Consider the following 20316-nt stretch of genomic DNA (forward strand, 5'->3'; position numbering starts at 1 on the left):
CTTCCCTTAGCGTACTTTCCATAGCGTAGTTAGTTTAGTTTAAGCTAGTGTGTGTAAATAGTGTATATAGTGAGGTTTGGAAGTGGAGTTTCCCCAATCCCTAACCCTCCCCCGCTTGGGCTCCAGGGCATGCCACAAGCCCAAGGCTTTAAACCCCGCGGAACCTGCAGTAAGCCTATGCCAGTGAGCGACCTCCACAACTCATGTGCGAAGTGTCTGGGGGAGGCGCACCAGACAAAAAGGTGCAAGATTTGCAGGCCTTTCCACCCAGGACAAAAATGGAGTGAGGTTTCTGACTTAAGCAGTTGCTCATGCAATCCGCTCTTCGTCCCCAGTGTGCTACAGACCACCAGGACCTGGCACCAACCACATCCATACAGAGTGCCCAGCATCAGTACATGACACGGTGCTGAGGATGGACTCTAGGCACCGGCGCTCTCCGGCACCGCACACTGAATAGACAACCCGGCACTGCTCGCGTTCACCAGTGCTGTACAAGCGGCATAGAAAAGCTGACAGGAGGCACTCCCCGATGCCGAAAGCAGTGGGACCGGCAGTCACTGCACTACTGCTTCCTATGAAGGAGTACTTGGTGCTCAAGCAGCAAGAGTCAGAGCTATCAACTTTGGTTCCCCTGGGGGGGACTGTTGAGTCCGGTGCCCACTGACTCCCTGGATGGGCAGTGCCAGGCGGAGGAGTTGGAGCTACCTTCCATCCCAGACACTTTTGAAGCCACCAGAGACTTAATTGCCATGATGGCTACTCAGCCCCCGGTGGTCAGAGATAAGCCCCTGGCGCCACCGTGACCAGCGCTGTCTAGAGGCAAGCCAGCCATGATGCAGCGGTCACCCTCTTGTGCCTGGCACCATTTGCCTCAACGCTGCCACTGGATTCCATGAGGGGTTCCCTGACTCCAGCAGGACGTTGTTCCCCTTCCATAGCACTGAGGAAGGAGTGGCATCAATTCCCAGCTCTGAGAGAGGACTGGTACCGATCCACAGCACCAAACCCTCGGCACTGGTCCCCAGCACCGGACCCTTGGCACCGGATCCTTGTCACTGGTCCCCGACACTGGATTCTCGACTTCGGTCCCTGGCACGGGCACCTCAACACCAAACCCCCTCATCGTCAGCTCAGCATTGGTCCTCAGTGCAGTTCCCTGCGGCTCCACCATGGTCATCATGGTCGAGATCCATCTCATTGGATTCGGACGGTGACTCTTTGTATTCCTGTCCCAGCTGACACAGATCTGACAGGTGACTGAGGGAGGCACCAATGGCCTGGCACCCCCAGTGGTAGCCTCTGGCACAATGGCCCTTTTGGACCCCCTGGGCTTACCATCAGGCCCAGGGATCCTTTTCCAGGGGCTCCTGCTTGGTGACTTCTGAGCATCGACCACCCCAGCCAACTAAGGACAGATCTATGCCCCACAGATCCGAGGCAACTTTGACACAAGCCCCACCACTGGCCCAGGTTGCCACTGAGGCAACTCTGAGGCAAGACCCACTGCAAGGCCAGGCTACCGTCACCATGGCAACAGTCGCCACAGGGGCCCAGAAGCTGACCAGGCAGAGGTCAGGGAGCTGGAGGGCCAGGAGGACCCCGTACCACCTCTAGCCTTCTCATCTTAGTCCCCGGATGAGGCGGTGGCAGGAGCTTCAACCTTGGACCTGCCCCAATTGACCACAGGGCCCACCAAGACCTTCTCCAGAGGATTGCCCACAACATGGGGTTGTAGCCAGAGGAAGTGGTCAAACCTGAAGACCCCATGCTTGACATTCTCGTGCCAGAGGGACTGTTCCAGGTAGCTCTGCCACTAATAAAAATGATCCAGAGCAATATTAAGACTCTGTGGCAGACCCCTGCTTCAATCCTGCCTACTGCCAGTGGTGTGAAGTGCAAGTAATTCATCCCCCCAAGGGGTACGAGTATCTGTTCTCTCACCCGCAACCATGCTTGCTGCTAGTGTCGGCAGTTAATACGAAAGAGAGATGGGGGCAGCAGAGGCTGGCCCCTAAATCCAAGGAGTTGAAAAGGATGGACCTTTTTGGCAGGAAGGTTTACACAACTGGTGGCCTGCAGCTGAGGATCGCTAACCAGCAATCTATCCTCAGTATATATAACTTCAACTCGTGGTGCTCCATGTTGAAGTTTAAGGAGCTGATTCCACCAGACTCCAGAGCCAAGTTCTCAGCTATTATTGATGAAGGGAAGGCAGACGTGCTGACCTCTTTTCAGGCTTCATTGGACTCGGTGGACTCGGCCGCCCGCACCCTTTCCTCAGGAGTAGCCATGAGGAGGAGCTCATGGCTACAGGCGTCCAAGTTGCCCCTGGAGCTGCGGCAAACCTTGCAGGACCTACCATTTGAGGGGGCAGGGTTATTTTCAGAGCAGAAAGACTCCAAGCTGCACAGTTTAAAAGACTTCCAAGCAACTATGAAATCGTTGGGCGTGCACACTCCAGAAACCCAGTGAAAACATTTCAAACCCCACTTGCAATAGCAGTACCCATATCTTCCTCGGCCGAGGCAGGATTTTTATAGGTGTAGGGGCAGGAATGGCAGGACCAAACCTGCCAATCCCCCTTCTGGGTAGAATCAAAGGCCAACCAAACCTTTCTTGGGCTCTGAGCAACCTTTTGAAGATATGCCCTAGGACGGCGCATCTGCCATGACACTGAATCCTTCCCCGTTTTATGAATCGTCTATCCCACTTTTACCATGCTTGGTCCCAAATAACATCGGACCACTAGGTTCTTTGCATGGTAGAAGTGGGATATTCTCTCCAAATCTGCTCCTCCCCTACCTCCCAACCTCCTTCTCACGAGCAACTCCTTATCCAGGAGGTGAGGGCGCTCCTCGCCATAGAAGCAGTGGAGGAGGTTCCTCAGGAGCTCAGGAGCAAGGGATTCTATTCCCACTACTTCCTAATCCCCAAAGCCCAGGTGGGTCTCAGACTCATTCTAGACCTGCAAGGACTCAACAAGTTCATGGTAAAGTTGAAGTTCCGCATGGGCTCCTTCAGTACAATTATCCCTTCTCTGGATCCCGGAGACTGATACGCCGCCCTCGACATGAAAGATGCGTACTTTCACATAGCTATTCGGCCTGCACACAAACGATTTCTACAGTTTGTGGCCAACCAAAAACATTATCAGTTCACAGTCCTCCCCTTTGGCCTGTTAACAGCCCCCAGAGTGTTCACCAAGTGCATGTCAGTCATAGCAGCCTTCCTCCAAAGGAGGCAGGTGCAAGTATACCCCTACCTCGACAACTGGCTGCTCAGGGGCCTCACCAGGGAGCAGGTGGAGTCTCAAGTCCGATCAGTCAGATCCACTTTCGAGAGACTGGATATCCTCCTCAATGTGAACAAGTCAATCTTGTTACTGACCCAAAGAATAGAGTCGTACTGGACTCAGTACAGGCAAGAGCATTTTTGATGGAGACCCAATTCCAAGCCATGACAGTCATTATTCAAGGTCTCAGGCAGTACCCGATCACTACAGCAAGGGGATGCCTGAGTCTTCTCGGCCATATGGCAGCCTGCATTTATGTGGTCTGGCATGTCAGACTGAGGCTCAGGCTATTCCAGGCGTGGCTCGCTTTGGCCTACCACCCCAGGCCCAACAGCCTGGACTCAGTGGTCACGGTGCCAGAGCAAGTACTTGAGTCCCTCCAGTGGTGGCTCGACCCTCGGACAGTGTGCAAGGGAGTCCCCTTCAACAGCCCCCAGCCCTTCTTGTCCCTGGTAATGGACACGTCAGCTCTGGGATCGGGTGCGCATTTGGGAGACCTCCAAACACAAGGCCTATGGTCACAGGATGAACTCCCCCTTCATATCAATATCAAGGAGCTCAGGGTAGTACGATTAGCATTCCAAACCTTTCAGGCCCGGCTGCAAGGCCAGTGCATGGCAGTGATGACGGATAACACCACTGCCATGTTTTACATCAACAAGCAAGGTGGAGCCCATTCCTCCCCTCTAAGTCAAGAAGCCCTCCGTCTGTGGGAGTTCTGCCTAGCCCACTCCATTCACTTGGAAGCATCATATCTCCCAAGAGTTCCGAATGAACTGGCAGACCACCTCAGCAGATCGTACCACAATCATGAGCGGTCCACCCAGCCACATGTCATACACGGTTTCCGCAGGTTGACCTGTTCACCACCTGGAGCAACAGAAAGTGTCCAATGTTCTGCTCCTTCCAGAATCACAACCTGGGCTTGATCACGGATGCATTTCTGCTATCCTGGGGAGGCCACCTGTTGTATGCCTTTCCCCCGATCCCTCTCGTGCACAAGATACTTCTCAAGGTCTGCAGGGACAGATCAGAGGTAATTCTGATTGTCCCAGCATGGCCTTGACAACACTGGTACACCACGCTCCTGGAACTGTCAGTGGACGCCCCAATTGCATTACCACTCCACCCTGATCTGATCATTCAGGACCACGGTCGCCTTCACCACCCAGACCTCCAGTCCATCCATCTCACGGCATGGAAGCTTCATGGTTAAACCCATGGAACTTCTGTGCACCGAACCAGTAAGGGAGGTCCTACTTGGTGGCAGGAAACCATCCACCAGGACCACTTATGGAAAAGGTGGAAAAGGTTCACTTGCTGGTGTGCCCAGCAGCACACACCTCCACTCCAGGCACCTATATGCTCATTCTAGAGTACCTTCTGTAGCTGAAACAACAAGGCCTGGCAGCATCATCCATCAAGGTACATCTCGCTGCTATCTCGGCCTTCCACCTGGGAGCGTCTGGATGTTCCATATTCGCTAACTCCATGTTAGGATATTTCCTCAAGGGTCTGGAACGGCTACATCCTCAAATTAGACAGCCTGTTCCTTTATGGGACCTTAATCTGGGCCTCTCCAGACTAATGTTATCCCCATTCGAACTGCTGGCAACTTGCTCCCTTCTCTACCTGGCATGGAAGGTAGCCTTCCAGGTCACCATCACATAAGCTAGGAGGGTGTTGGAGTTAAAGACCATCCTACACCGACCCATCCTACACCATCTTCCACAAGGATAAGGTGCAACTCAGGCCTCACCCAGCCTTTCTCCCCAAGATAGTGTCACGCTTCCATGCTAGCCAAGACATTTTTCTACCTGTTGTCTATCCTAAGTCTCATGCCAGTAGTCGAGAGCAGAGGTTACACTCACTGGATTTTTGGCGCATGATAACATTCTACATCGAGCGCACTAAGCTGTTCAGGAAGTTGAACCAGCTGTTTGTAGCGGTAGCAGACTGGATGAAAGGACTCCTGGTCTCATCTCAAAGAATATATTCCTGGATTACGTCCTGCATCCGCATGTGTTACGAGCTGGCCAAGGTACCAGCCCCAGCACTTATGGCACATTCCACGAGGGCACAGGCCTCGTCAGTGGCGTTCCTGGCCCAGGTCCTGAAACAAGAAATTTGCAGGGCAGCAACTTAGTACATACGTTCAGGTCTCATTATGCTATTCCCCAGCATGCCAGAGATGATGCAGCATTCCACAGAGTGGTGCTTCCATCAGTGATTCCTTAACTCCAACCCCACCTTTGGGGTGGAGCTTGGGAGTCACCTGATTGGAATGGACATGAACAAGCATTTGAAGAAGAAAAAAATGGTTACTCACCTTCTTGAACCTGTTGTTCTTCGAGATGTGTTGCTCATGTCCATTCCATTACCCGCCCTCCTACTCTTCTGTCAGCGTAGCTGGCAAGAAAGAACTGAGGAGGGGCCGGGTCAGCAGGGGCATATATTCAGCGACAGGAAGGCACCACTCCAGGAGAGTCCACAGCCAACCCGACGGGAGCTGCTAAGGGAAAACTTGCCAATCACTGTTCACTCAGCACGCACACACCTGATTGGAATGGACGTGAACAACACATCTCAAAGAACAACAGTTACGAGAACATGAGTAACCATTTTATTTTGGAGATGGAAGAAGGAAAGATTTATCTGTCAAGCTGATTTCTTTAAAAAAAATAATGGTAGATGTTTTGAGGTTTGGGATATAAGAAGTAATCCCATCAGAGACGGATTAGTGAGAAAAGTGCAGGTTAACCAAAGGTACCTGTTAAATTGTGTCTAATCACATAGATCTGCAATTTATCAGCGGGCTATCACCACCATATGTGTGTGTCTGTGAACGTACAATGTAGCATATATTGTCAAAAGTAACTAGTTATTCTGGGTGCCACCTCTGTTCTTGACCAATCTGAGACAATTTGGGAGGGGCTGATTTTCTTAAGGTCCCCTAAATTTTCTCATAACGCTGAGCATGTGCACATGCACATATGAGCACACACATTTGGCCGACAAGTAATTTTCAATAAATGAGAAAAATATATATTCTGCAAAGCTTTTTAAAATTATTTCAACTCCTTCACCACCCTGCATTTTTTCTTTAGCCAGTCAGGAGAGTTCAAGAAAAAGAAATTCTGCATATATGTAATTCTATGGTGTGACTGAATCCTTTTTGTATAGCTTACGCCTGCTTACCAAAGACCATTACTAATTACTATTACTGATAATAATCCTAGCCCCAATCAGGATTGTGCTAGGGACTGTATAAACACAGTGAAGATTAGCTCTATGGTGTTCAGAATCACTTTGGAACAAAGGTTCTTGAAAGCAATAGGCTTTATTCAGTGACATAGTTGCCAGCTGCCCCTACATAACAGAGCATGGGCTTCTGTAGCGCCCCTCTCCCAGATTTCCTGTCTGAGATCTTAAATCACTTAAAGGTACAGTTCCCAATGCCACAAGCTTCCTGCCCAGGAAAATTTACTCCACAGTGTTTCCCCAATCCAGCTCAGAACTGCATGAATCCCCCCACATTTTCCTTCCACCTTTTAGCACTCAAAGACCCAGGACTTAAGTTTGTCTCAAAAAGACAAATGTTCCTTTTTCTCAAAGAGTTTTTAACTTTTATCTTGAAGCTTTACTTCAATGGGACTTAGGCAGATGCTTAAGTACATATTGAATAGGGATGGACTTAGGTAGTTGCCTAAATGTTTTGGTGGATCAGGCCCTTAGTGAAGGGAGACAAAGTCCCAGAGCAGATGGCTTTTGAAGCAAAGCTCAGAAAGTGAAACAAAATAGATGTTTGGTTTATTTCTTTATGCTTTTTTTTCCTTTTCTTTGTGGTCCCCGGCTTTCCCACCTAGAGAAAATACAACTGTGACAGACTGGAAATCCCCTGAACAACATTGTTCTGATAATAAGATTGCACAGGCTCAACCAAAATATTGTGCCTAAAAAGCCTTTTTCTTTCAGTTTGCTCTGCCGGAGAGAGAGAGAGAGAGAGATGATCAAAGTGATAGTCCACTTAAATAATAAACAAGAATTTAAAGAGAGATGGTGTCATTTTTGTGTGATTCATGATCAGAATACAATTCATGTGTGAGGTCTAAGGCTTTAATAGTTGCATCTGGAAATGCAGCAAAAATTGGTATTAGTGAAGGGGTTCATGGTCTTCTAATTTTGTGCCTATTGTTGGGCCAGATTCTGGAATCTTTACACAATGTTTCCTAAGACAAAACACCCTGGACCTGGGCTGCAGGTAGAGTTGAGGTTAGAGATATAAGAGGTTATCTCATCCAAGGGACCTGAGGAGGGAAGATTGCATAATTCAAGGTTGCTTTATCCAAAGACCATCTGAGTTCAGTGGGCTTTAGATCAGCCCCATGGAAACCCAAAGATGACCTGGAATAATGGCTTTGTCAAAATCCCACCGTGAATGAACTGCTGAGGCTGGTGACATCACCAAACAGGGTGGAGACTCTTGGGGGTTTGCCAAAGTGACAATTGGAAGGAGGATCTCAAGGAGGGAGATCTGGGAATGGGAGTTGGAGGGTCAGACAGAATGGCTGGCTAGCCTTGCCTGGAGAGGGGGGCTGACTGAAGAAGGGTTAGTAGAGCCCTGAGGATGGAAAACCTGAAGAGAGCTCAGCATGCTGAGAGCTCAGCATGCTGAACCCCAGCAGTTCCTCTCCTCTTAGATCGTGATGGACTCTGGAGGGGAGAGAGTCCTCAGGAAAAGTGAGGGACTCCCACGGCCATCCCAGTAACCCAGCATCAAGGGCTGGCACTGAGAGGTGACATCAGATATAGACAGGTCATGGCACGTTGTGTGTGTATATTTGTAAATAGTTTAACTTGAGCTTCTTAACTAACATAGAGTAAGATGAGAGGTTTCAGTGTATAAAACTATTTCTTTAATGCTTCTATGTTAGATTATATTTATTCTTAGCATAATAAGCAAGACCTGTCATTTTCATGAGCTCTATGCCTAGGCCTGATACAGGCTACTAAGTTATTTAGACTCTTGACTGCCACTTCTTAAAGTGATGCTACATAATAATTACCCCCATGCAACAATGTAGCTCTGGGTTTTCCAGTTCTTGGAGATAAACGGCTAAAACTGTTTAACTCTAAAAGTCTAGAAGAGACAAGGAGTGAATATACACTGGGTGGTGGCAGCACAGTACCAGATTAACAGTCACTTAATAGATTTGTGTTTATGTGGCGGTGGTTCACGGAAAGGAAGCAGGGTGCTCACAAACACTAGCCCACATTAGTCAATGACTAGTCTGCCCCTGAATTATTTTGGTGTGTGTTGGTGTGGAGGAGTTGGAGACGCAAAAAGAGGGGGAGGAAATATTTAACACCTTTTCTGTGCGTCTTGGCAGCTTGCTTGCTTTGCGTCCGTCTTTTAAGTTCTGATCCTGAAAACTGCGAGTAGTTCCAGATTGCCTACAGACCAATCACACGAGTAAGGGTTTGCAGGACTGACCCTTCAGATTGCAGTCTCCTTGGAGCAGCAACTGTCTTTATTTTTGTTTTGTGCAGCATCAAGCAAGCTGTTGGTGTTTAGCAAATAATACATAATTGCATTTATATTTATTAATAATAATGTATAGCTCTTAACTACCACTTTGAATCTGGGAGATCTCACAGCGCTTTACAAATTCTCCCTCCTGGACAACCATGTATTCACACTGTAACTGAGGGCAGAATTTAGCCCCTAGCTCTGTGGTGTGTCTGGTCTTCCTGGACCATAAGCCATCTCACAAAAGTGCCCTATCTTGCTCTCGCCAAAATCACTAGAAAAAATCCCGTTGATGTCAGTAGGAACCGGATTGGGCCTTTAGGGCCTGATCCAAATCACACTGAAGTCAGTGGGAGTCTGTTTACTGACTTCAATGAGTTTTGGATTAAGCCCTTAGTTTGGAAGTGGGAGGCATTTTCAAAATAAAAGTTCCACAAGTATTTTTACTCTGGCTTCCTGGCTCGCTCTGCTTGTCATCCTTTTCAGTGTGTTTACACTTCCCCCTGCCTGTGGTTGCTTTATCAGAGCAGTGGGTTCACACTTCACCCTGGGTATAAAGCAACAGAGTCAACTCCTCTCTCACACACAGGCACGCACACACCAAATATGCTCAGAATGACACGGACCAGCACAGCGTTTGGCATTTTACTCTTTTTTCTTCTTCACACCACTTCTGGAGAAAGTGGTTCTACCTCAGAAGATGAGTCTGGTGAGTCATTTCACATTTGCCTGCAGGATCAAGAATAATTTGAAAATGTGATTTTAATGAGATCCTCAAATTTCTACAACATGCAACTGCAACTGTTAACAGAATGGGTTAACATTTTAGCTGTTAGCGTTGCCTCTCTCGTATTCTTTATGCATGGGATTCGTGTGATTCTGGTGGATTATTTACACAGATATCTATCTATACTTATGCCCAGTCTTGCATCCTTCTGCACCTCAAACTCCTGTTAAAACCAGTGAAAGAGTGGGGTGCACAAGGAATGCAGGATAGGACCTACTTAGTCTCTCTCATTATGGTTAGCTTTTGTATAAGAATTACGATTGTTTAAGGCTGGTAAGTAAAGAATTAGTTCGTTCCATTATGTTTTGCAAATACATGAAAGTGCCATATGAAAAGGATAAGGCACTGATTCTGCTCTCACAATCCTCTTAGCGAAAAAAATTTTAAAGTGCCAGAAACAATCCAATCTGCTCCACCCCACAGGCAAAAAGTTTCCTATTCAGAAGATTATTTTGAGCCCCAGAGATAAGTTATCTCAAGCAGGGAGTGGCCCTATGATGCAAGGGACATTCTCTAGTCCCCCCTTTTGGCGAGGTGGGGGCGAGGGGGCATAATTTAATAAGGAGCTTCTAGGAACTACCTGCAGCACATCACTGATGTGTGTTTATCATAAAGGCACTAGAATTACATCAGGGGCATTACAGTAGTAATGACCTTAGTTCAACAACCTGAATTATTTTGCTTTGACAGTTAAAAGTATTTTGCAGCAGAAATCATCAAATTTGTAAATACTCCACTCAGTTTAGACATTCTGTACCTAGTTCTGCACTACATTCAGGAAAATTTCCCATTGCCATCAATGAGAATATGGTCTGACACACAACTTGAGACTCAGATCCTTTAAACTGCCTAGGACACGATCCTGAAAACCTTTACTCACATGAATAATCCTCACTCATATGAGTAGTCCTATTAAAGTCAGTGGGACAGTGCAGATAAGGACTACTGACATAAGACTAGTCTCTCTCAATTACCAGTCATTTAAGTTCCTAACATTTTGCCATTAGATGAGTAGCAGTATGGGTTCTGTTTTTAATGGTGAGGTAATTACTGTGTATCGATGCTAACTTTTAGATGTAACGCCATTAGTTCCCTCTGTTTTCCCCATCTGCGGTGACTTATACATTTATTACACCAGAACAAAGTGCATGGCAGTTTTACTGGTTAGAAGACTATAAAGAACAAACTGGTTTACAGAACTTAAACCTACTTATGATGTGTTTTTTCCCCTATTTTCTTGTATTTACATAATTTGCAGCTGATCAGCACCTAATCCTGCAATCCCTTATTCAGGTGAGTGGTCCCATTGACATCAACATTAATACAAATATATTGAAATCAGTGTCTCTGAAATCACTGGGACCACTCAACTCTGACATATATTATTAACCCTGCTCCCTTTCAGTCAAAATTGCTTTGCCATCAACTTCAAAGGGAACAGGATTGGGCCCTGGTTAAAAACAGAAACAGATCCTGAAAACCCTTAGTCATGTGTCCCAGTGACTTCAATGGCCCTGCTCACAGGGTAAGTGTTTGTAGGATGGGGTCAGCTCACGTCAGAACTGTTTTAATTTAAGATAACTTCTAAATACAGCAGATATTCAATCAGAGGCCAGCAACACCATGGCAATTTAAGGTCCTGATCCTGCAGCCATTACATCTGTGCTTAATTTTATTGTTAACCAATATATATTATTGATATGACACATATTAATATGCATTAAGCCCACAATATCAATATGACATTATATTGTATCTATATTTCTAGCAGTTACATGGCCTAAACTGACCTATATCTTTTTATAATTCTGTTCACTTATGCTAAGCATCCCGTAACACTTTGCAAGGCAAAATACTTTAATGTTCTACTACGGTATAAGCTGAGGAGGTACCTTTATGGACCAGTCCCTGGAATGCTAATATCCAAAAAAAAAGATAAGGAAAGGCACAGAAAAACAAATTAAGGGGCTGGCACAAACTGGTGGGTTGGATTTTAGTGATGTGTAAAGAGTTTTGTAACTTGTAAAATCATCCTAAAAACACTCTTAGCTGAAACACACTTTCTGTGTAAGGTGAATTTAACAATGCTGCACAAGACAGCTTCCCAGAAACAGGTATCTTACTGAGCCTTTCTTCCTGTACGTTCTCATATTAGCTTTTAGCAATAAACCTGACTGATATTGGTCATTTGGTCTCTTGAATATATTTCTGAATGGACCAAAGTGTAGTCAAGCAATTGACTATACAATTTATTAAGGGTATGTACTGTGAGTAGTCCTATGGACATCAGTACACAAAGTAAAGAATGTAAATAAGTCTCTGCAAGTATTTATATTGTGGTGGTGCCAAAGTCCCCTATCAGGATTGGGGCCACATTGTGTTGTGTACTGTACAAACAAGGAAAAGAGCCAACTGCCTTAAAGGGTTTACAGTGTAACTGATTATGAGCCCAGTTCTTCTCCTATTGAAATTAGTGTCAAAGTTCCCCACTGATTTAAATGAAATCAGGATTAGGTGTTAAGTTTGAGTTACCTATGATCTGAGGGAAAGGGTCATGCTCCTGCAAATTTTTACTGATGTAAACAGACCTTACTCACATCATTAATCATGTAGAGGTCACTGGAGCCATGATTAAAAGCTATTTTTGTGAATTAGGATTGGCAAGTTCAGGAGTCAACAGGGAAAGAAGTATATTGTTGATTGTCAGATAGCAAAATTTAATTTCAAGCTGTAGAATACGGTACATGAACATTCCTTTTAAATAGCACATATCATGCAAATTGCTAATCTAATATTTTAACTCATCATTTTTTACTGTTACAAATACTTTTCATGACTCAAAAAAGTTGCATTCACAGTGCAGGCACTCAGTGCCAGATAGGGTGACCAGCTGTCCCGATTTTATAGGGACAGTCCTGATTTTGGGGTCTTTTTCTTGTATAGGCACCTATTATCCCCCACCCTCGTCCCGATTTTTCACACTTGCTGTCTTGTCACCCTAGTGCCAGACATTGCAAGTCAGCTGCCCTCCTGCTTTAATGCTAGTCTAACATCTGAAGAACCCCTTTACTATTTAAACATTCAACAGTTCAAATGCTAGACAAAGAAGCTCATCTTCCTTCGATTATTCAATTTTTAGGACAGCAGGATAGATTCTGATTTACAACGTCTGCCACTTGAGTCCCATTCTTATGGGTACTGAATAAATACAACTTTTCAGATAACTGTAGCAGCTGTCAAGAGGATTCTTATTTGAGAGTCTTACTTGATGTGATACAATCCATGGATTTATACATATTATGAGATGGCCTTTATTTACATATATAAACAACCATGCAAAAATGTCACTATATAAGTAATAAACAGGAGTAATAATAATTCACAACAATTTTAATGTTACCCATATGTAACCAGAATTATGGATAACTCCAGGCAAGTAATTGTATCAGACGTCTTAAGTGTGCTGCATAGTCTCTGGTCATATAGGACATGAGTATCTATATGTGACTAAATGGCTCAGAGGAATTGTGATAGACTTTCACCTCTATTAAACCAGTCCAAAGCCGGTTCTAGACTAGTACTGATTGGAAGCTGTCTCTCTTTAATAGTCAAGGTGAAATAAATGTCATGGTCTTGGTCCAGGTAACAAAAAATATTTCTACTACAATTGGCACTAAATGGCAAGCTTGGAGTTTCTATAGAATAGAATTTCAGGGTTAGAAGGGACCTCGGGAGGTCATCTAGTCCAACCCCCTGCTCAAAGCAGGACCAATCCCCAATGATTTTTTTTGCCCCCATCCCTAAACAGCCCCCTCAAGAACTGAGCTCACAACAGTTGGTTTAGCAAGCTAATGCTCAAACCTCTGAGCTATCCCTCCTTCTAGCTGCAAATGAACCAAAAATGAAATGGACATAGAGAATGATTATTGTGATTACTACTACTGATTGTCCAACTGCACCTACAAATTGGGTGCAGTGCTAAACTATGAGAAAATAGCCTATTAGTATTGTTACCTTGTCCTGTCCCATCGCCTTCCTGTCTGCATGTTTCTTTCATCCACCTGTGAGGTCTTGGCATTTAGTCTGTAAGCTCTTTGGAGCAGGAGCTGTCTTTTACGATATGTATGTACCATGTCTAGCAGAATGGGGCCCTGGCTTTAAACTGAGGCCTCTAGGGCACTAGTGTAATATAAATAACCATGAATAATACCTCATCTCCTTCCAGTTGAGACTTGAGGCACATTGGCAGGGCAGTGGAGTGATGCTTGCACAGCTGCGCCCCGGCTGTACCTGTTCTGTGGATAACTTTCTTCTCCAAAGGCGTTGATTCTACATTTTTCTCCAGCATTCAATTCCCCTAAATATTAAAAGAAGATGGTGGGCCAAGGAGGATGGCGCTTCATATATCGTCATTCTCATCCCCAGAAAGCAGTAGGGAACAGAAGTTAATACAGCCTTGCTTTCAGACAGCTAATGCTCACAGGGCCCATTACGGAGAACAGTACCACTGCTTCTTACCCACTTTTCAGCTAGCTTCTGTGCAGAGGTGCTGAGGGGAGGAAGCACCTTCCATTCTTCCCTGGTGGACCTGCCCTGGTGCCATTCACACTCTAACCCTTCATTATCAGTTCTGCTGAAATTGGGGTGGAAGTTGGGATGGAAATATTTCTCTCAGAAGTTTGTTTATTTTGCTATCCCTGATCTGACATGCAAGAGCTTTGGCTATGAAACACGCATCATCCAGTCAAATAGCAATTGTTTTATGACTCATCAAGGCAAACTTTGAAGAAACAGTGTTATATGACAGAAAGTTTGAGATTTCCCTGAAAGCCTGATAGTATGACATTTGACAGAAACGGATGGCACAGTCAAAATGTGCCGCAGTGCTCAACCGCCTGTGCCAGCGTAAGGGGACTTGAAATGAGACTTCTAAAATTCTACCTTAATTTTCTAGCTCTTGTCAATAATCTGACAGCAAAGCACAAGTATCAGTTCCATTTCATATAAGTTTGGGGGGCATGAGCTATTTTGCAAAGATAGGCTGTTGATAAATTATAGAGGGTTCAGCAAAGAGCCACAGGAACGATTGACGGATTAGAAAGGATTAAAGAAATAGAAAACATGCCTGATAGTGATAGACTTAAGGAGCTCAATCTGTTTAGCTTAACAAAGAACAAGTTAGGAGGTCATTTAATCACAGGCTATAAGTACCTACATGGAGAACAAATATTTAATAATTGGCTCTTCTGTCTAGCACAGAGAGGTATAACACGATCCAGTGGCTGGAAGTTGAAGCTAGACAAATTCAGACTGGAACTAAGGCCTGGGGGTAATTAACCATTGGAACAATTTACCAAGGGTCATTTTGTATTCTTCATCACCAATCAAAATTGGATGTTTTTCTAAAAGATTTGATGTAGGCATTATTTTGAGGAAGTCCTGTGGCCTGGGCTATACAGGAGGTCAGACTAATGATTACAATGGTCCCTTGTAATCTATGAATATTCGCAGGCAATTTGTGGCCTGTCTAGACAACTGCTATTTGTACCTGTTTAGCTACAATAATGTAATTACGATGGTGTATCCTCCAGTGTAGATGTGCTACACCAGAGTAATAAGGTGCTTAGCTTAGTTTGAAACACCACTACAAATAGCCCCAGTACAGATAAGCTTTAAGTCTTGTCCAGAAACTCCCCTTCTATTTCAGTCCTAAACTTCTCAAACAGTAACTTTTATTCTTGCCAAACTGAGTGATGGTGCTATTGTGTGAAAAATGGAGTCTAGGATGCGTCAAGCTAATTTTCCATATAAGATTTATGTCTAGAGATTGCTGCTATATTCTGGGAATCCTGGTTTGTTACTGGTGCTCCGTACACATTTCTTACTATGCCTAACATGTCATGAGATATAACACCTTCAAAATCACAATATCATGATTTCTAGAAAATGCTGACAGTTTTTGAAAATGGATTAGTTCCCACTCTTCTCTTGGTCTGAGGTTTGTACATGGTTCTTACGATTAATATTTGGCGACCTGTGACTAATATGGCCATCTCAAATTCATGCAAATTAACACTATATACTATAACATCACACTGTATGTGTACTGCATGCATCAAAGGGAGTTCTATGGACAGAGGGCTTCCAAGATCCAATCAATACTCCATCTTTTATACTATGATTAATGATAAAAGCCAAGACTGGCATATTTCTAAACTAATAAGTTAGCTCCCGAATGATGTCATTTTATAACTGATACGCTAACTACCCTGTGTGTCCTTGAGTATGAGTGTCAAAATGGATGGAATTCACCCTTTGTGCAGAGAGATGACATTTAATAAGCCCAGAAAAAAAGAAAAAGAAAAACCCTTTCTATGATTTTATAAAACTGAAATGTTGGGCTTAGACTACTGGATGCTTCTCCTTTATAGTAACTTCTAATAAAACAGCCTGTTTCATAATGAGACTGTTAAATTGTATTTCAAACAAACACAGTAATTTGCTCCATTAACATTCCGTATATTTCTCCTTAGATGATGAATTAGACGTTGAGTGTTTCAGCCAGCTGGAAATTAAGGAAGACTGTCACTCCCTAACATGCAACATTACGGAGTTGGACCTTAACAATACTAACGTTAACCTTACAGTATGGTAAGAAGCTACATACTATGTCAGCTATCACAGTACTATAATTCCTGAATACTAGTAATCAATATGCCATAGGTTGGAAAGCATGGATGGAAGACCTGGGAAAAGTTCTGATTCTGAGTTTTGTACCAGTTTTGAATACAATAGTCTGGAAAAATCAAGAGTTTGGTGAGTCAGAATCCAAACTCCAAATACGAAAATTAATCAGCTGAAAGGAATTTGTACAAAACATGCCAATAACTTTGTAATGTACATAATGGGTCTGATCCTGCTCCCACTGGGCCAGAATCTACCTGGTCATTATGCAGAATGGGAATATTGCCACTGACTTCATTGGGAGTATCTTAGTAAAATTCAGCTATACAGACAGAAGAGGGTAAAGAGGAAGTGTCCATTATTTAAATCAAGACAGAAATTAACCAATCATCTCCATGCACAGAAAACATGCACTAGAATAAATATTCTGTACAAAATGTGCACAGTTATCAATGAAATCAGAGAACTTTGCTTCGAGATGAGGCCATAGCAATATTTTCAACCCTGTTTTCGTCACTGAGGCAGACTTTGTCAGACATTTGGTTCTGTGGTTTACTTTTGCTTTATCCTTTGGCTTGTTTTTCCCGAAACTGAAAGTATGGTAACAATCAGCAAAAGAAGGGGATTTTTCAGCATCCAATTCTTCTAATAGTTGCTTTACTTGTTTTCTCTTATTTGTTAGACTTTTTCTATTTTCCTGACAAATGAAATAAAAATTGAGACATGGTGTCACGGAGTCCCCAGGCGATGCTTTGGAACTGCTCCCTATGAAGCCAGTCAGGCCTCTGGTGAAGTCTCCTCCCTGTGAGCGAACTGTCTTCAAGGCAAGAAGCTCACACGGCTTCACCTTCCTGGGTCTGACCTTGGAGCATTCAGCATCCTCTGCCCCTCCATGTGCTTCCCATAGCGAGCCCACCCAGGCAGGGTCCTGGGGAAGCCAGAGGGTCCTGCACCCCCACTTCGCAGTCAGACATGACTCTTAGCCAGTCAATAAAACAGAGGTTTATTAGATGACAGGAACATGGTCTAAAACAGAGCTTGTAGGTACAGAGAACAGGACCCCTCAGCCGGGTCCATTTTGGAGGGCAGTGAGACAGACACCCATGTCTGTGCTTCACTCCTCATCCCCAGCTAGCCCCTCCTCCTTTGCTTTGTTCCTTTCCTGGGCCAGGAGGTCACCTGATTCCTTTGTTCTCCAACATCTTTAGCTACCACCTTGCAGGGGAGGAAGGGCCCTGGCCATTAGTTGCCAGGAGACAGAGTGTCAGCCATTTATGTACACTGACCTTTTGCTCTGCAGCAATTACACCCCCTTATTCCACCACCTAGAGACTTAAGAAATGCATAGGGGAAACTGAGGCACCCTTACAGTACTCAGAGGAAACATTAAGAACAGTCCCATTTTGTCACGCATGGTGTTTCCTATACATGGAAATAATTAGATTAAAAAGTATCATTTTAGAAAATGGAGGTTCATTAACTTATTTCATTAATAAGAAAAGTCTAGTAATTTACATTGTATTTTCTTGTTTCCTACATACATAATGATCACTAATGCTGCATGACTTCAAAGAGTCTGCTGGAAATAATATTCCAATGACATCTGCCGTGATCTTCAACACCTAACAGACTGTTGGTTTGCCAAATTATTAGTAGCTTCAGAACTGTATCTCATACTGTAGCTTGATCAAGTTCGTTCTCCTTGTGACAGGTTCGGTCACAGAGACCTCCTTGAGGCTGTCACCTGACATGCTGGAATTACCTCTGAACCCATTTCCCCTGCCAGCTTGGGATTCCAGAACCCTGCCTTGTTGAGCCAGACAGGCTAGCCTGCTGCAACACAGACCCAGGGGCTGGTCCACAGCCCCAAAGCTGCAGACTTTAACCAAAAACTGCTCAGCAAATCACCTATTTCCAGCACCCAGATACCAGTTCCCAATGAGATCCAAACCCCAAATAAATCCTTTTTACTCTGTATAAAGCTTATACGGGGTAAACTCATAAATTGTCCACGCTCTATAAAACTGATAGAGAGAGATGCACAGTTGTTTGCTCCCCCAGGTATTAATCATTTACTCTGGGTTAATTAATAACCAAAAATGATTTTATTAAGTATAAAAGTAGAATTTAAGTGGTTTCAAGTAATAACAGTCACAGCAAAGTCAGTTATCAAACAAAATAAAACAAAACACGCAAGTCTAAGCCTAATACATTAAGAAATTGAATACAGGTAAATCTCACCCTCAGAGATGTTCCAGTAACTTTCTTTCACAGACTGAAAAGCAACAAAGAGTCCTGTGGCACCTTATAGACTAACAGACATACTGGAACATGAGCTTTCGTGGGTGAATACCCACTTCGTCAGATGCATGTGGGTCTGAAGAAGTGGGTATTTACCCACAAAAGCTTATGCTCCAATATGTCTGTTAGTCTATAAGGTGCCACAGGACTCTTTGTTGCTTTTTACAGCTCCAGACTAACACTGCTACCCCTCTGATACTTTCGCAGACTAGATTCCTTCTTAGTCTGGGCCCAATCTTTTCCCCTGGTACAGTTCTTGTTAGCTCCTGCTCAGGTGGTCACTAGGGGATTTCTCATGACTGGCAACCCCTTTGTTCTGTTCCACCCCCCTTTATATATTTGGCACAAGATGGGACTCCTTTGTCTCACTTTGGGTTTCCACCCTTCCTTCTAAATAAAAAAGCACCAGGTTTAAGATGGATCCCAGTACCAGGTGACATGGTCACATGTCCTTTGAGACCACAAGCCTCCATTCTTTCTGGCCTGACTCAGATGAACACAGGAAGGCTTACAAGTAAATAGAGCCATTTACAACCAATTGTTCTGGTCAATGGGAGCCATCAAGATTCTAAACCACCATTAATGGCCCACACTTTGCATAATTACAATAGGACTTTAGAATAATACTTCATATTTCTAGCTTCAGATACAAGAATGATACATTCATACAAATAGGATGACCACACTCAGTAGATTATAGATTATAAGCCTGTGGGAGGTCCGCCGGTCCCACGGATTCAGCAGCATTTCGGTGGTGGGTACGCCAAAAGCTGTAGGACTAGCGGACCTCCCACAGGCAAGCCACCGAATCCACGGGACCGGAGACCTCCCACAGGCAAGCCGCCGAAGGCAGCCTGCCTGCCGTGCTTGGGGCAGCAAAAAAGCTAGAGTCGCTCCTGTTTGTTAAATTAGGGAAGCTTTTTCTCATAACCATCTTTATCATCAGTTGTATGACAGACATATGCCCTGCCTCAGTTTCCCCTTTCTTCTGCCCATGAACAGAGTCTCTCAGTGTCCAATAGAAAGCCCACCTCTGGGCATAACATATTGACAGACACCAGTGCAGTAATTCACCCCCAAACCCTTGTAGTAAAACCAATCTCAATAAACATAAACAGTTTTTCCAGTCCCCTCTTCAGGGACAGCACCTCCAGGTCCCTCACCCAAGACTCAATGGCAGCATTGTGTTCCCTATTTCTTTGGCCCTGAGCTAGGGCTTCACTAACCGGGCCTTACTGCCAAAGAGTGACCAGTCTTCTGACTATTACCACAGCCCCCTACAAGAGATCTCCCCAGAGTTCCACTTAGGGGTGCCACCAACTCAGGTTTTCCCAGCATATTCCCTTTTTTGAGGTAGCTGTCCCAGGCAATCTGTCAGGGTGCTCAGTATACACCTCCAGCAGTCCAGTTGTATGGGCTCAGGATCATCTTGGATGTCTCAAGTTTTTGTATCGCCTGAGACCTTCCTGCCTGTGAGTCCAACCCTATTCAGGGAACAACTTTCAAGAACTGACCCCTCGTTCTGGGCCTCCTCCCACGCCCCTCTACTCAGGCTTTTACCCTGCATGCTCCCCCCAGGCCTCCCTGCCTGAGTCCGAGCCTTGCTCAGAGCACATCCCTCCAGGGTCCACCCTCTTGCTTCCACTGACCAAGCGGGATCTTCCCCTTTTGCCTAGGGCCACTGTCCAGGCCTTCTCCTTGTCAGGTGTTTCCAGCTTT

At 44.8% G+C, this 20316-nt stretch overlaps 1 protein-coding gene across 1 annotated transcript in view; it reads left to right on the forward strand.

The window, feature by feature from the left end:
- The first annotated feature begins 9344 nt into the window (after positions 1-9344).
- IL7R (interleukin 7 receptor) overlaps positions 9345-20316 on the forward strand; it is a 32346-nt gene continuing 21374 nt past the window's right edge. Inside the window, exons 1-2 of the mRNA XM_045022446.1 lie at positions 9345-9534; positions 16146-16263. Of these exons, the coding sequence (XP_044878381.1) occupies positions 9432-9534; positions 16146-16263 (221 nt within the window). The 5' untranslated portion in view covers positions 9345-9431. The remainder of the gene's footprint in view (positions 9535-16145; positions 16264-20316) is intronic.

This window comes from Mauremys mutica, chromosome 6 (genome assembly GCF_020497125.1).
Source record: "Mauremys mutica isolate MM-2020 ecotype Southern chromosome 6, ASM2049712v1, whole genome shotgun sequence".
Taxonomy (NCBI): domain Eukaryota; kingdom Metazoa; phylum Chordata; order Testudines; family Geoemydidae; genus Mauremys; species Mauremys mutica.